This window comes from Rhipicephalus sanguineus, chromosome 11 (genome assembly GCF_013339695.2).
Source record: "Rhipicephalus sanguineus isolate Rsan-2018 chromosome 11, BIME_Rsan_1.4, whole genome shotgun sequence".
In the NCBI taxonomy this organism is placed as follows: Eukaryota; Metazoa; Arthropoda; class Arachnida; order Ixodida; family Ixodidae; genus Rhipicephalus; species Rhipicephalus sanguineus.
Genome location: NC_051186.1, coordinates 58,012,853 through 58,028,321, shown reverse-complemented (window position 1 = coordinate 58,028,321; position 15,469 = coordinate 58,012,853). Strand labels below are relative to the sequence as shown.

Genomic DNA, 15,469 nt, shown 5'->3' with positions numbered 1-15,469 from the left:
ATGGCACAGTAAACTCGCCTTCGAAAAAAGGTGTCAGTACCCCTTTAATAATACAATAGGCAATAAAAAAAAACGTCAAGAAAGCTGACGCATACAGAACATGGAGACAACAAAAGTATGAACCAGAAATGAAAAGGCCTATCTTATCACACATCAAGCAATACTACAGAAGGGCAGAGCCTGAAACGCAAAGTAACATTCCACAATCTTCTTGAGCAATTAAGTGGGTCAATTTTGTACAATCTCGATGACTTGAGTTTAAAAGCGACACACAAGACTAAGGCTTATTTAGACCTGAAGTGACGCAACAGTGTTCCACTGTATTCGTTAACAAACGACCATTTGTTATTGACAACTCACAGAACAGGAATAGTAGACTCCACTGCAATTACAAATTTAAAGGAATGGCCGGAGCCGAAGAAGAAAATTCGAATAACATGAAGAAATATATACTTGCATTTATGCATGCCCATTGCTAATGTATTTAATAACTTGGAAGTTGTTTAGCTACCCCTTAACAAGACATTCATACTGGTTCTAGTTCAACACACCTGACTTTTAACTGCAAGTATATATACTGGCGCTTGAGAAACAACATACGATCAGCTTTTCTTCTGAACATGCAAATATCTCATTTCCAAGATTCTCAGCCTACACAAAGTGAATAAAATGTGCTCTTGAGATACATGACATCAGGTACTGACAACACGCAGACGTGAGTCCTTAGAAGCTGTAGTTAACGAATGAGTGCTATTAAATATAGTGCCATCACAAACATTGCATGATCATGCACACTATAAATTGCTGCAATCGTAGAAAAAAAAAAGGAAAGAAAAACTGTCCCTGCAGCATTCATTATCGACGGCCTTCATTCGCACGACTAACTTCCCTCAACTTCCCCCTTTCTCCTCACACTCCACCCTCCGCCACCACTCAGGTGCATGATGCAGCCTGCCGCCTTGCCAGCTTTTCTTCAAGATGCCACAGTGCACCGAATGTAGGGCACAATAAGATCATATTGCACTTTGACACTACATGAACTGCCAGACCAATGGCAAGATTTCATTTCCAATAATAATATCCGGGTTTTAACGTCCCGAAACAATAATATGATTATGAGGGACACCGTAGTGGAGGGCTCCGGAAATTTCGACCATCTGGTGTTTTTTAACGTGCGCTGACATCGCACAGTACGCAGGCTTCTACGATTTCGCCTCCATCAAAATGACACCGCCGCAGCCGGGATCGAACCTGCGACCTTCGGGTCAGCAGCCGAGCACCGTAACCACTGATCCGCCGCGGCAGACAGATTTCATTTCCAGTGCCCTTATAATTGCTATTTCAAATAACATTTGTTCCCCCTGATTATCCGGAATGGCAGAAAGCATAATAATAATAATAATAATTGTTGGGGTTCAACGTCCCAGAACCACAATATGATTATGAGGAACGCCATAGTGGAGGGCTCCGGAAATTTTGACCACCTGGGGTTCTTTAATGTGCACCTAAATCTAAGTACATGGGCCTCAAGCATTTTCGCCTCCATAAAAAATGCGGCCACTGTGGCCAGGATTCGAACCTGCGACCTTCGGGTCAGCAGTCAAGCACCATAACCACTAAACCACCATGGCGGTTTCCCAGGAAGCACGAAGCACACATAAGTATATCACCAATTCAGACTCCAATTATTAGATAATGTACACTCCCACAGTTGATGACCTACTTGGTGGTACAGTGGCACTATACTAGCATGTGCATTCATGAGAGTGGCTTGCGCGAAAAATTTGAAGTTGACAGAGGTTTCGTTGATCATCAGTACAAATATACAAGTTTACAATGACCTTATAACATAACAAATATTTGACTAGGTAGTGAACAATACTGCAATGAAGCACTAGAAAAAAGCAATAGAATAAGGTCACTACACATAAATGTATTGATAACAATGCTCTAGTGCCAATAATGAAGCCATGTTGTCACTACAAGACCCACAGCTTTTATATGGTTCTATGTAAACACGGTGTAAGATATATATTCTTCAGGTGGGGACACTTCTCGGCTTGCTTTTGAGGTGCTTTCAACCAGATAAAGTAACAATGGTGCACGTCCATTGGTCTGGCAACAGCAGCGGATATCTATTGGTGGGACAACGTAACTTCAATAGAGAAAATATTTCTTGTACCGTTGCTATAGCAACAGATGTGAGTGCCAGCAACTGCAGTGTTGGCAACAACTGCGGCGTTTTTCTGTCACGCAATAACGCGGCAAAATGCGGCAAAATGCGGCATGCATTTCTAGCCCGAGTTGCTAGCATGCCACAGCCACATTTGCTGTCTTGGAATTCAGATTTCCCGCGAAGCACCGGTTGCTATGGCAACACCTTTTCGTATCGAAGTTGCATTGTCCCATTTATAGGTATCCGCCACCATCAGTGGACCGAGGGACCTGCAGCGGTGTCACTTGATCTGGGCGATTGCGTCTTGCGAGTGTCCTCGGCTAAAGAGCGTATATCTTGCACTGCGTATTTAACACAGCAGTGCCACTGTGCTTTAGAACAACTACTCAAATGCACCTTTACAAAATAGTTTAAGGGGAGATGCGGGTCGAAAAACACGAGTTTTCTAAAAAATTATCGATTTTTTGTTTTCGCCTGTTTTGTCAAGATTAGTACCTCTACTGTTCTGAGAAAAAAAATCAATGTCGAGACTCAACTGGAAATGCTTTAAAATTGCGTCTAAAGAGCACAAGGTGGCTGTCAAAAGGCCGAAAGTGTGTCATCTTCGAGAACCTTGCCGCTGATAATGCGCCGCCGCTCACCATTGTCGACCGCATGAGGCGAAGAGCCGAGCCTCACTCTTCAAATAACAACGGTTTCCCGTGCTGCTGCAGCGCAAGAAATAATAAAGAGAAGCACGCTTTTGCCGCCTTCTTCGAGCGCCGCGACTGGCTTTAAATCACGTGGTACGGATCGGGAGCCGCCATTGGCCGCTGCGCACCTGTGTGTGCTGTGAAGCCTACTTGCAGGATCCGTGTCTCGTCGAGCAGCGCAGCTGAACAACGCTTTTCTCGAGTGCTTATCCGTTATTGATGAAGAAAGCCGTAGGAAGCGCGGTCACCAGCCTGTGAAGTTTCACGCAACGCGCAAATTTCGAGGACGCCGGCGCAAATCAAAGCCGAACACTCAAACCATGAAAAGATCATCTGCTGCCGCAAGGCGTAGTGGCAGTGACGCCGATGCGTCCGACGAGTTTGCCGCGGCATTCGAATATGTGAGTGCCTCCCAGAAAAAGATCGGACTCTTCGAAGACGAAGAAAAATCGCAGGACGACGAGTCTTCGTTGATTGCTGATATGACAGCACTGAACATGTTGGTTTAATCGAGGGCACTCCAGTTTTGAACGTGTTCTGGAAGAGCTTGGTGTGCTCCCGTCTCATGATCTGGTTGCTCTTGGCACATCACGGGACAGCACACGCCAGAAAAAAATGTCTCAAAAACTAACAGGAGAAGCAAGGGCCCATCGGCGTGCGCTGAAGAAAAAAAATCTCTTGTCGAGGAGTCAGCTCGAAAGAGCCGTGAGGGCCAAACCTATGGTGCTGGCGCATTTTAATGGCAGTGGCCACTACAAGGAGGATTGTTCTTTCTTGTGTACAAATTTCGTTGCATTCAATGACATCTTTGATAAATAAACATGCAATTTTGACTTTAAAACTCGTTTTTCTCAAAACACAAATTTTGCCATTTTTGTCAATGTGCCCCTCCTTTTTCGGGTACTTCTGGTGCTCAGATCTGCATGAAATTTTTCCCAAGGTTTTTCCAAAGTACGAGAAATGCAATTATCTTGTTTAAGTTTCGATATTCTTATTATAAAATAAAAAAAAGTTATGTAAACTTTTACTAGGGTAGGAGAAATATGAACTTCCAACGTTAAAATTTCTCACGTCTAGTACATATTTTGTATGGACTTCCTAATTAGTTATTTGCATTCCGCACTTTATTTGAAACATTATGAACTATCAATTGTAAAAAATTATTGAAGTTTAGGTCTTAAAAGAGGGGGGGCAAAATGCTTCAGTTTTTCACTTTGTCATGTTGCAGAACTAAAAGTATGCAACTTGCAAGAAAACTAATTATATATTTGAAATCAGCATAAAAAGTTCTATAAGCAGCTCAAGTTTCATTGCTCTAGGGTGAATATTAAAGAAAAAGTGTCTTCGAGTAGCATCTCCCCTTAAACCACAGATATTGTATTGAAATGGTCACTGGCGTTCATGCTGACGCACGTGCGATCTGAGGTGTCCACTCTGCTTAAACGTCTGGGGGCACGAAGGGCATTGATATGGCCGCTCGCCTGTGTGGGTGCGCACGTGGTTCTTCAGTGTGGTGAGTAGCGAGAATCTCTGAGGACACAGGTGGCACTTATATGGACGCTCGCCTGTATGAATCCTGTTGTGTCGTTTCAGGTTGGAGATGTTATCAGTCTTGTAGTCGCAGAAGTCACAGTGGTGGTAATGGTGGCAGTGCCCCAGATGCAGCTTCTCAGCATCTGCGGTTTCCGCTTGGCTGAAAGATCTCGATGCTGCACAAAGAAAACAAGATTCGGCACTCAAGTGTCGCTATTCAATCGAAAATAAAGACGTTTTAAATATACGGCTCACACTGCAGCACAACTCTCACGATTACAAGTTAATCCGTTGTGATGAAATCTGGATTAATCTATAACCAAGTAGGGTTCTTTAAAGGGGTAGTGACACCTCTTTTCGAAGGAGAGTTTACTCTGTCATGCAAATCTCCTGTATGCAGAGATGGCTCTCAGCAAGTGTGAAGCTCAGCAAATGCTGACAAGATTTTTTATTTTGATGTTAAACTCAATTTATCCATGGCGCACCTGACATCGACGCCAGCTTGTCGTCAGGCTACAGTACTAATTCTGGTGACTTCACGCAGCAGTCCGGCTAGCTGAGATGACACCGGGTACCAAAACTTCCAAGATGGCCGCTTGTGTGTCATCAAAACATTCAAAATGGCTGCTTGTGCATCACCAACGGAGCCACGGTGCGGAGCGGCCGTGGAAATGTCACTATGTATAGCGCGAGCACGTGACGAGAAGCTCATACTGTGCTGTGACATCAGGGTACAGTAGGAACCGAAACTATCTTTTAAAAACATACTGTAATTACTTTTTCAGGGTGCACTCGTGCTTAGTACTACCTTTTCTAGGCTCTTGCGAGCTTGGCCTTTCATTTGACGCAAAAAAACAACAATTGAAAATTTACACAAGCGTTTCTATATTTCACCCCTCGCAGAATGCAGGCACTGTAGCCGTAGTTATGAAACGTCACAGAAATGAGGTGAGGCTAATGTTGACTGATATTAATTCTTCGTTCGAAATTTCCTGAAGGCAATTTCAGAAACAAAACACAGCTGGTTAACCTTTTACATTTGCTCAGTATACATATATACGTACGCTAAAGGACCAAGTTAGTGAAACGCATAGTCACTCAGAAAATGTATCGATAATCTCTTGTCTGCTATAGTCTTGAAACAAGGTTTTAATATCTCTTGACATCCCTTTATATGTATAAGCATGCCTTAAAACGCAGTGTGTCATAATCTACGCTACTGTGAAACATATAGAGTGGAACAACAGAGGCAGAACTTCCTGTCGTTTCTTGACGAAACCGAAGTTCAGGGGAACACAGAAACTTGAAGTATGAGAAATTGTTGACCAGGAAATGGCATTGGAGCCAACATTTCAACAAGCGGACATGTCTTCGTCAAGGCAGCCGTTTAACCCTTTTGTATATTATTTCTTGGGCACAAAGGCTTGACGAGCAAGGGGCACCTATTTCAAGGGGCAACACAGATGACAAAGTAAAAAAAAAGGACAGATTTTTTACAAGCACCTAGCAGAATCAATGACCACTTTTCAGTGATTTTCTTCTTTTATAAAGCCAAGGATTCTCAAGCTGTGTGGCCTCCAGGAGCCCCAGCAGCTTCTCGAGAGTGCCGCGGAACAAAAACATCAGCATAAAAAAAAAGAGCAAATCATATTGTGTACAAAGCCAACCACTCAAGGGTTCTGTTGCAATGACTAAAGGCAACTACACAATACAGGCATAAAAAAAGTAACAGGAGACATTCAATGCAGGAAAGACAGCAGTGGCTCTTGATATAGTGTCTCCATCCAATAATAATCTTAGAGTCCCTTGATATTAGGTGAAATGCGCCTATGGAGAGATAGAAGGGAGGGAAATATCACCAACACTGAACGACATCAAAAGCGAGATCATCAGGCCTATACTCCATCTCAGAAGTTCCCTTCAGAACTGTGGAGGCTACAGGGCCCCTTAACCAATAGGAAGGGCTGAAATCCCTCACAATGTATACATCCACGTTGTGTTGTCTGCTCAGCATCTCCCTGGTATCTGCACACACGCGTTATGTGATAAAAGCGAGCAGATGGCAGAGCCGAAGAAAAAGGAACACGGCTGCACACATCAACGCTGGTGCCCTTCACTTCATGTTTATTATGTCGTGTGCTGTGTGGCCCGTAAGTTCCAAATTGACAGTTGTATTTGCTTTAGATTTATTTCCATGAACCATTATCAAATTGTTGGCACGTTAGGCTTAGCAGGTGTGGCTAATCAAACGGTTGACCTTGTAAATAACGACAACGTACCTGATGCTTTGTCCTCAACATGAGATGTCACAAAGCAATGGCCCATTTCACCACTCATTTGTTGCTGTCAGTGCTTTGGGCAAGGAAAGCGCAAGTTCGGATCGAAGCGAGCGGTGGCATCTGCATGGGCGCTGCCATGTTCACTAGTAACCACTGTTACCGATCGTCACTGACAAAACGATTAAATAAATACAACGTGGATGCAATGAAGAATAAACATATCACGTACTGATGCGAAGTACCACACGCTAAACAAGCGCAAATGTCTCAACCCTGCAAATTCTAAGCTAATTATATCAGGAACTATGTTTTGCTGCGCAAGCATGTCGCTTGCTTACACCCCGTAGCTTTGATAGTGCTGAACGGTAGTGGTGAGATGGAGCATAGAAATATTGTTACTACATGAAATACAGTTTTGAAGTGCACTGAAATTCTGAACTGTCCATGCCATCACATCTAAATTTGTGTTTTCACGATCGTTAACTTTACAAGCATTTACTGAATAAATATCAGTAAAATATAACTTTTGCATGTATCATATTTAACCTAACATAGCGCCTTTTACAGAGCTATATTCTGAAAACAAGTTCTTAACACATGTGTTACCTGTGTATGCATAAAATCTAAAACAAAAAGCTATGTTATGTGACAAGATGCTGCTGTACCACTCTCCATGTGCAGAATTCACGGAATAAAACACTTCAAAACATCGAGCGTTAACAACTGGTACGTGCGATTGCTCGAGATAACAGTGTCATGTGGCCACAAATCTGCCCACTAAAGGTGGTGTTGGCTCTGAAGTTAGTGCATGCACGAATATTATGCCGATGTGACACAAACTAAGCCCAGTGTAAACAAGAGTGTGTGCAGAACTGACCCTAGATTCTGTGTGCTTCATTCCGAGAGCACCGTACAGTCCCGACAAATTGAAACATTGAAACGTAACTTTTTTTTTTATGGGGGGGGGGGGGTATAACGATTGGTTTGAGCAATGCTAGCGATGACCGTGTCACGTGGCTGTGAATATGGCCGCTAAAGGTAAAGTTAGCTCTGATGTAAGTGTTTGAGCCAAAATTACGCCGATAAGACACAAACTGAAGACACTGGAAATGAAAGGATGTGCATTACTCAGCCCTAAATATTCGTGTTTCAATCTGTGAGCACCGTACATCTGGATATAGACAGAACCATACTACACTGACACATTCTGCATTGTTAACCATGAAATAGCTTGTCAGTAGCTTTCACAAATGCTTTGACATAACACATAAAATGAAAAAAAATTAGATGGCCTAGCTCAGTACAGCTGTTATCCTTGTGTGCGAACCTGGAAGTAGCGGATTCGTACTTGTCTCTCCCACGAAACTATGGTCACAGAACTACTCAAGGAGCATTATCATGCAATAAAAAGTCAAATGTTCCACCACACCGCGCACATGATCCAACCAGATATCTTGGCTTGCTTAAGCTTCAGAACAGCCATAGATTACTTAGAAAGAAAGGTGTGTGAGTTGCCTCTAAGACTGTCATTGTTGGATGAAGAAACTAATGTTAATCATTAATTATTAAGTAATGTACACATAGAAAGCCAATCGTTTGCTAGTAGGTATAATGGTGCTATGTTAGGTGTGCTCATGCGAGTGGCTTTCACGAAGGATTTGGTGTTGTCAACACAGAGGTTTAGTCACTCATCAGAACAAATACGTAAGTTTTATTGAGCTCACAATTTATTAAATGTTTCACTGGCCAGTGAACAACACTGCAAAGAAGCGCTAAAAAAGAAATAGAACAATGTCACATCACATTACTACATAACAATGCCTCAGGGCCAATAACAAGCCATTTTGTCCCTACAAGACCCACAGTTTCTGCGAAAATTAAAGTGCAAAAATAGACATACATATTAGGTCACATTAGGAAACACCAGACAGGCGCTACTGTCCTGTGTTTCTCAACCTATGTATATGTCAATTTTTGCACTTTTGTTTTCCTAAGAGCATGCACCATCTCACCCAATATTAAGTTTTGTTAGCGCTTCACGGTCCGAAACCTTTACCCACCTTCCGTCAATTCAGGTCTGAAAATAAAGAAATCAAAGCTCAAATAAAAGAAGTTTACTTACTCATTTAGAGATGGAACATAATGCAGTGAGAAAATGCGCACGTTAGTCAACCAATAAAGCGTTTGTCGAACAGTGCCCAACCACGGACCGTTGCAGCCATGTTGAGTTGTCGGGAGGGGCCCGACAACAGACCGCAAAGGGTTAAATGCAGCGTTAATGCTGTTCTACATGACTCAGCACTGCCATTGCACTCTGGAACAATCACTCTAATGCACCTGTACGAAATAGCTCAAACAACAGAACTAGCGTTGAAATGGTCACTGGCATTCACGCTGGCGCAGGTGTGTTTTAAGTTGTCTGCTCTGCTTAAACCTCTGGGGACGTGAAGGTCATTGATATGACCGCTCACTTATGTGGGAGCGCACATGCTTTTTAGTGTGGACTTTTGTGAGAACCTCTGGGGACACAGGTGGCATTCACAGGGCCGCTCGCCGGTGTGGGTGAACAGGTGATTGTTCAGTGTGGGCCTCCGTTTAAAGCTTCGTGGACACAAATGGCACTGAAATGGCCGCTCGCCTGAATGAACTCTTATGTGCTCTTTCAAGTGGGACGAACGATCAGTCTCATAGTCGCAGAAGGTGCAGCGGTGACGGCGTCCCAGATGTGGATTCTCGGCATCCGTAGTTGTTGGACGAGTGAATGGCCCTGAAGCTGCACAAAAAGAATAAGATGAGTTACTAAAGTACTGCTGTTCATTTTAAAAGAAAATAAACTTAAATTATAGGGTTTTACACAGCAACAGGACACCACGATTATGAGTCATGCGATAGTGGAAAAATGTGAATTTAGAACCACCTGGGGTACATTAACGTGTCCCTAAATCTATGCACACAAGTGTCCTTGCATTTTACCCCTAGAAGAATGCAGCCAGTGTAGTCATAGTTATGAAGTGTCAAAGAAATGAGATGAGACTACTGTTAATTAACACTAATTCAAATTATCAAAAAGCCTTATTTCAAGAATAAAACACAGCTGTTAACCTTTTACACTTGCTCGATATATTTATATGCGATTACTAAAGTGCCAAGATGGTGAAACACGTCGTTACACAGAAAATATGTTAACCATAACTTCATTCCCTTTGCAGTCTTGCTACAATGTCTTGACATCTTCTGACATCCCTTTATATGTATAAGCATACCCCAAAAAGCAGTATTCTAGAACATATGCCACCCTAAACAACGCTTATAGAACAACAGAAGTAGTACCTATATTTTCAGCACTATGGTTCAATGAGCAAGGGGATCCCTATTTTAATTGGCACCAAAAAAGGACAAAGAGCAGGAAAGAATAAAAAGAGGAAATGCAACAAATACATGGTGGACAAATGAGACGAACACCACTTTTTCACCTCTTTTGTTTGTTTTCAGCAGTTGGATTAATGATATATATTGCTTGCGATATGCAAACTTTTAAGTGCAATCAACTCCACTTTCTTGGATCACCCGAACAACAGAGCAACGATAAAGAGGCTCCATGATCTGAACATGCGAAAACATAGAGATTAAATACTTGAGCAAAAATAGAAAAGGAAGAACTCATATTGTGTACTATGGAAGCCGCCAAAGTCATCAATTGCAAGGATGTAATGATCATTACAAAACACAATTACTAAGAGTAACATCACATATTCAACGGAAGGTAGACAGCAGTTCATGATATAGCATTTTCCATCCAACAGTGTACTCAGAGTCCTTTGATATTTGGTGCCATGCACCTAAGGAGAAAAAGAGGGGTACAAAATATTAGTGATCAATATGACAAGCAATATTATCAAGCTTAAACATACTTCTATAACACGAAATGTAGTTTTTGAATTAAACTTGGATTCTGAGCTAACTATGCTATCACAAGTAATTTCTGCTTTTAAGGTGGTCACTTCTTTTTGGTATATCTACTGCATTAACTTGAGCAAAAAATAAAAAATAAAAAAATTGGGTGCAATATATTTGTAGTGCACCGCCTTCAGAGCTTTTCTTTTTTTTTTTCTGAAATCACAACTTGTAGTTACGCTGCACATCTATGCCTAAGATTTGAAGCGCATTTAGCAAGGCTAAATAATGCTACTATAGCACTGTTCATGTACACTATTCTCGAAATAAAATGTGACATCAAAGCATCAAGCATAGCAACTATAATGAGAAATACCTCAATGTAATGATATTTCACTATGAATCTAGCCACTAAAGGAAATGTTGGCTCTGATGTTAAGGGTACCAATACTGAGCTGACGTGATATAAACTGAACCCAGTGGAAACAGAGCATGAGTACTGCTGAGCTCCAAATGATGTCATTCATTTTATGAGCACAGTACATTTCGATAGTTTAAGCAATCTCACTTTGGCACATTCCGCATTTTTAAGTCTGAAATATCTGGTCAGTAGCTTTGAAACAATGCTTCTCTGTAAATGTAAACAGAGTTGGCTTAGCGTTGTACAATTGCTGTCCCTGTATATGATCCCATAGGAAGCAGAACCAAATGAATCCAGCAGACAATTAAGCCAAGGAAAGCACAATGGACAGTATTAGAGAAGCGAGTTTGGCAAGTTGGTGCGTATTGACTTCAGATATGACTAATTAGTGCAAAAAAACAATGGACAAGGTGAAGGTAACAGACAGGACTCGTCGCAAGTCCTGTCTGTTGCCTTCACCTTGTTCATTGTTTTTTGCGCTAATTAGTTACGTCTGAAGTCATAAGGGACCATATTTGTTGTTTTTAACTGTAGTGTAGTAATTAAGACATAGATTGAAATGCACTAATTAGGACGAAAGAGTGGCCTTTCCATTGGTGGGATCCCAACACGCAAACTTCGAATTACACGTCTGATGCCCTACCAATCGAGCTACGACGGAAGTCACTTTCCCATCCACTTTGTTGAATATTTCTGTGTGTGTGGGAGTGTTAGCCAGCACTACTTGTAGCCAAGGCGGAGAGTGTGAAACACGTTTTGCCAGACACAACATTGATTAGAACTAACAGATGAGAAAGCCAAGGAAAGTTCTTGTCTGTTAGTCCTAATCAATGTTATGTCTAGCAAAGAAAAATGAACCCTTAAAATTCCCCTTCTTTCGTTCACTTTCGCCAGACAGTGTCATGTGGCACGTGATATTTGCACAAGATCATGTGCCTCGACAAAATTCCCTTCTTTCATTCACGGGAAGCAGAGATGTGCTTTCATTGCACCTACAGCAGGACTACTCGCTGAGTATTACCATGTGGTAGAAAAGTAAGCCAAATGTTCCACCACGCCTCACTAGAAAGCCACCCATACGGATGCAAAGCAGACTTGTTTGGTTCAGTGCCTCAGATAGTGCAGTCACCGCTACACTTCAGAGCGCAAAATCGGTACGGGACAATTTGCGCTCTGAAGTTTAGCATTATGAAACAACTAGCCCAGCAACAAACAAATAAGGTGCAATCATTGGTCAGTCGTGTAGCTGTGAACGTTGTAAAACTTATGCAAACACCAACAATTACATTTAAGTGTACAGCGATGCATCTATAGGGAGGCACTGCACTTCCAGAAATCACAATTTCACAACTGGTGAATGTGCATGCATGGTTCTGCTTGTAGTGCTACTTGTGCCTTTTGAGCACAAGCTTGCCCAATAGCCAAACTTCTACAAATGCTTTGTACAGCTCTACTTTCTAATGTCACAACAATGCAACGATACGAGTATGTAATGCATGGTTAATCATATTACGAGTCTGCCATTGCGATGTGGTTTGTCCAGTGAAAAATAACCTGCAACTCTTAACAGATGGCTGCGGACCTTCCCTGCTGCTTTGGACTCTGCTCACAAGCACCAATGTTTACTACCCAGCTGATGACAGCCTAGGGTAATGAGATTGCCTTGTAACTAAATAAATTTGTTCTAAAAGCTTCTCAATCTGTAATCTTTAACTACTTTGAGATTTGCTGCGATGAAAACAGCTCTCCAGTCTTCAGCTTGAGAGGGCCATAAATTGTGCTTTGCATTAAATGTGTGGATATAAACATATGAAATATGTAAAGGGCGCCTGACAGCCAAATTTTAGTCTGTGACCTGTCAGCTTCAAATAGTAGTTCTGTGTATCTGATAAACCTGAAATTGAATCGTAAAAGCTCCAACATATGGTATAAATAATGCTAGCATCATTAATTATAACCTATTTTGGCATCACTTCAAAACGCCAGCCTAATATCATGAGAAACTAGCGCTGCACCGTGAGGGAGCTCAACGTTTTGGTTACATTGAGAGCGCACTTTCTGAATTGGGGGCCCAGTGTGCATGCAGTAAAGAATGAAGCAACGTGGGTGCTGCGGTATGAGTTACAGTGTGGTGCACCAGGCATGTCCTCCTGCCCAAATTTCTGTCTACAAGGAAACGAAATGTGACACACCTACCTGCCAAGCCCCCACTAGACTGTCGGGAGTGCGACCCCTGAGGAATTAAAAAAGAAACTCTTTGCTACTGCACTTAAAACACCACTGGTGTGAGCAGCCGGAGAGCAGAGTGAGGGAGTGTCATTAATCCTGTTAACAGGGATGGCAATCGCTGGGCAGATTCCAAGGGCGAACGTATTGGCCCCCCGAAACGCACCACGAAAGCACGGACAATTTAGAGTTGGTCCTTTTAGTGCGCCAGCGAACGCCGGTTGTGGTCCAAAGACCGAGTCAGAGCCAAGAGTTCATAACTCAAGCAAAGTATATTCTCAGTTAAAGCAGTACAAGCATCACACAAACATGCACACTCGGCTGGTATCAGTTACAACTTCACAATATAACTCAGATGGTGGTAACACAACGGGAACTAAACAAACAGATCACGTGCTACAAATGCAATCTCAAGCATTACAACCTATTTAAGAACAGTGAAAGTCCTGAATATTCAACAACGTATCTAGTCCACAATTCTTGGACGTAACTTGAATGCTTCTCTCCCAAGAAACACTCACTCAAACTCCAGCGCTGATCCTCATTGTTCCGTCGTCGGTCCCGAATGTTTCTCTTCCAGGAAACACTCCTGTAACTTGTCACTGCTCACATGGCGTCATAATCCGATTCTTCCAGATCGACGATCGACTGACCGCACAACATAATAAACACATCTTCTTTGGCTGACGGAACCACACTCGTCATAACTTCACCATCTCCGTACCGACTGACTCCTAGCTAGTCGTCGGTGCACGCTCTTTTCTCCTCTCCCCGGGGTTCCAGAAGCGTCGGGAGTGTTCTCCGGCGTGCAGCGCAGTTAAAGCTAGGGAAAGGGTGAGATTTTTCTCCTCGGTTCCGCTCGCGGTGGCATCACTCAGGGTTGCATCATTTCTTCCTTCTCGATATTTCCAGACTTTGCCAGGTGTTTGATCTGGTTGTCTGCGGCTGTTTCGAGTGGGTGAGAAGCGCCGGCGTCTTTTGATACTTGTTTTTCATTGCGCGCGCTTGTTGGGTGAATGGCTGGCGCCGTGCTTTACCGCTGCCGTCTGAAAGCGGCCGCGCTTTATTGACACGCTCGTTTGTGACACTGCCCCCCACTTTAAGAATATTATCACATAATATTCAAACAATACAAATGAGCACGCACATACACAACTACAAATGTCCCACATACAGAGTCCATAACTCAGTCCATCACACAATGCGCGTCATATTCACAACAGAACTAACACTGCGATTCAGCCACGACACATGAAAGATAAACACATGTACATAAGTACAGCACACCATCACACATTTCATACAAAACAATGTAAACGCACAAAGCTCTGCAACACTTATACAGTTACATTAATAGCATTGTACACATAATGTTACACAAACGACACTTGGGCTTACCAGCCATACACACATGACACAGGGTATAATAATACAACACATTCAAACTCAAAACACTTCGAACATACTCAACTGCTGCAATACCCTATCCTGTGTACATAGTGTCGCTCTTACGCCCCTTCTTTCGGTGCTCGCTCGCTCTCTTTTTATTTCTGCTCTTTTTCTTCCTGTGAGCCGTTTTAAATGACAGTGGTGGAGGAGGCGTCCTGCCCCCGTTGACACATTCGACACCGGCAAGGAGTCGTCGCATTCATTAGGACGTTCTCGATGCTTCATCATACTGTACCCACCGTGGGGTTGCACCTGGCGACCGACTTCATCATCACTTCACTCACAGGTGATGGCAGCCGCTTGGTTGCAACATTACCTGCACGGCATGTTTTCCCAAGCGGTACAGTGACCGTTGGTGCCTCCTGATTGACTTCCTCCAACACCTCGGCTTCATCTTGAGCTCGGGCGACCTCTTTCATGGGATTCTCTTCCGCTGTTCCTTCTCTTCGCGGTTCCCGAGCTGACAAGGGCTCCATCTTCGGGTCTTTTCCCAAACGTTCTGGATCGTTCAGCCTTCGCGCTCCGTCGATGTTCCCCACAATTAGGTCGAACAGGGGGTTATCCATGCACAGGGCAGTAACTCTGTTGAAGTAAGGGGTCTCAACCTCAACCTTGGCTTCAGGAAGCATCTGAATTGAACAATCAATCAGGCGAACCGGGTTGGTGTTACCTGTGAACTCACTGTCACGGACCAATTCCTTTCGCATGATCACAGTGGTGCTTCCGGTATCTCTTAATACCGTGACTTCCTTTCCACCAGCTTTCCCCTGAAGTGCCGGCATTCCTTTCGTTACGCCTG

At 43.0% G+C, this 15,469-nt stretch overlaps 1 protein-coding gene across 1 annotated transcript; it reads right to left on the bottom strand.

Moving 5' to 3' along the window:
• Window positions 1–4,257: 4,257 nt before the first annotated feature.
• Window positions 4,258–15,236, bottom strand: LOC119375064 (zinc finger protein 628-like). The gene is made up of 4 exons (XM_037645260.2): window positions 14,910–15,236; window positions 13,192–13,228; window positions 9,319–9,453; window positions 4,258–4,577 (listed from the first exon to the last, which is right to left on the bottom strand). The coding sequence occupies exons 1-4, from the start codon at window positions 15,234–15,236 to the stop codon at window positions 4,258–4,260; spliced, it is 819 nt and encodes a 272-aa protein (XP_037501188.2).
• Between the last annotated feature and the right edge of the window lie 233 nt (window positions 15,237–15,469).

What these genes read in the sequence shown, in the direction of transcription:
- LOC119375064 (XM_037645260.2), bottom strand. Translation starts at nt 15,236, where the DNA reads ATGGATAACCCCCTGTTCGACCTAATTGTGGGGAACATCGACGGAGCG. An exon ending in GTCTAGTGGGGGCTTGGCAG is followed by an intron (nt 9,454 to 13,191) that starts GTAGGTGTGTCA and finishes CTTTTTGTGCAG; the next exon opens with CTTCAGGGCCATTCACTCGT. An exon ending in GCACATAAGAGTTCATTCAG is followed by an intron (nt 4,578 to 9,318) that starts GCGAGCGGCCAT and finishes TTCTTTGTGCAG; the next exon opens with CATCGAGATCTTTCAGCCAA.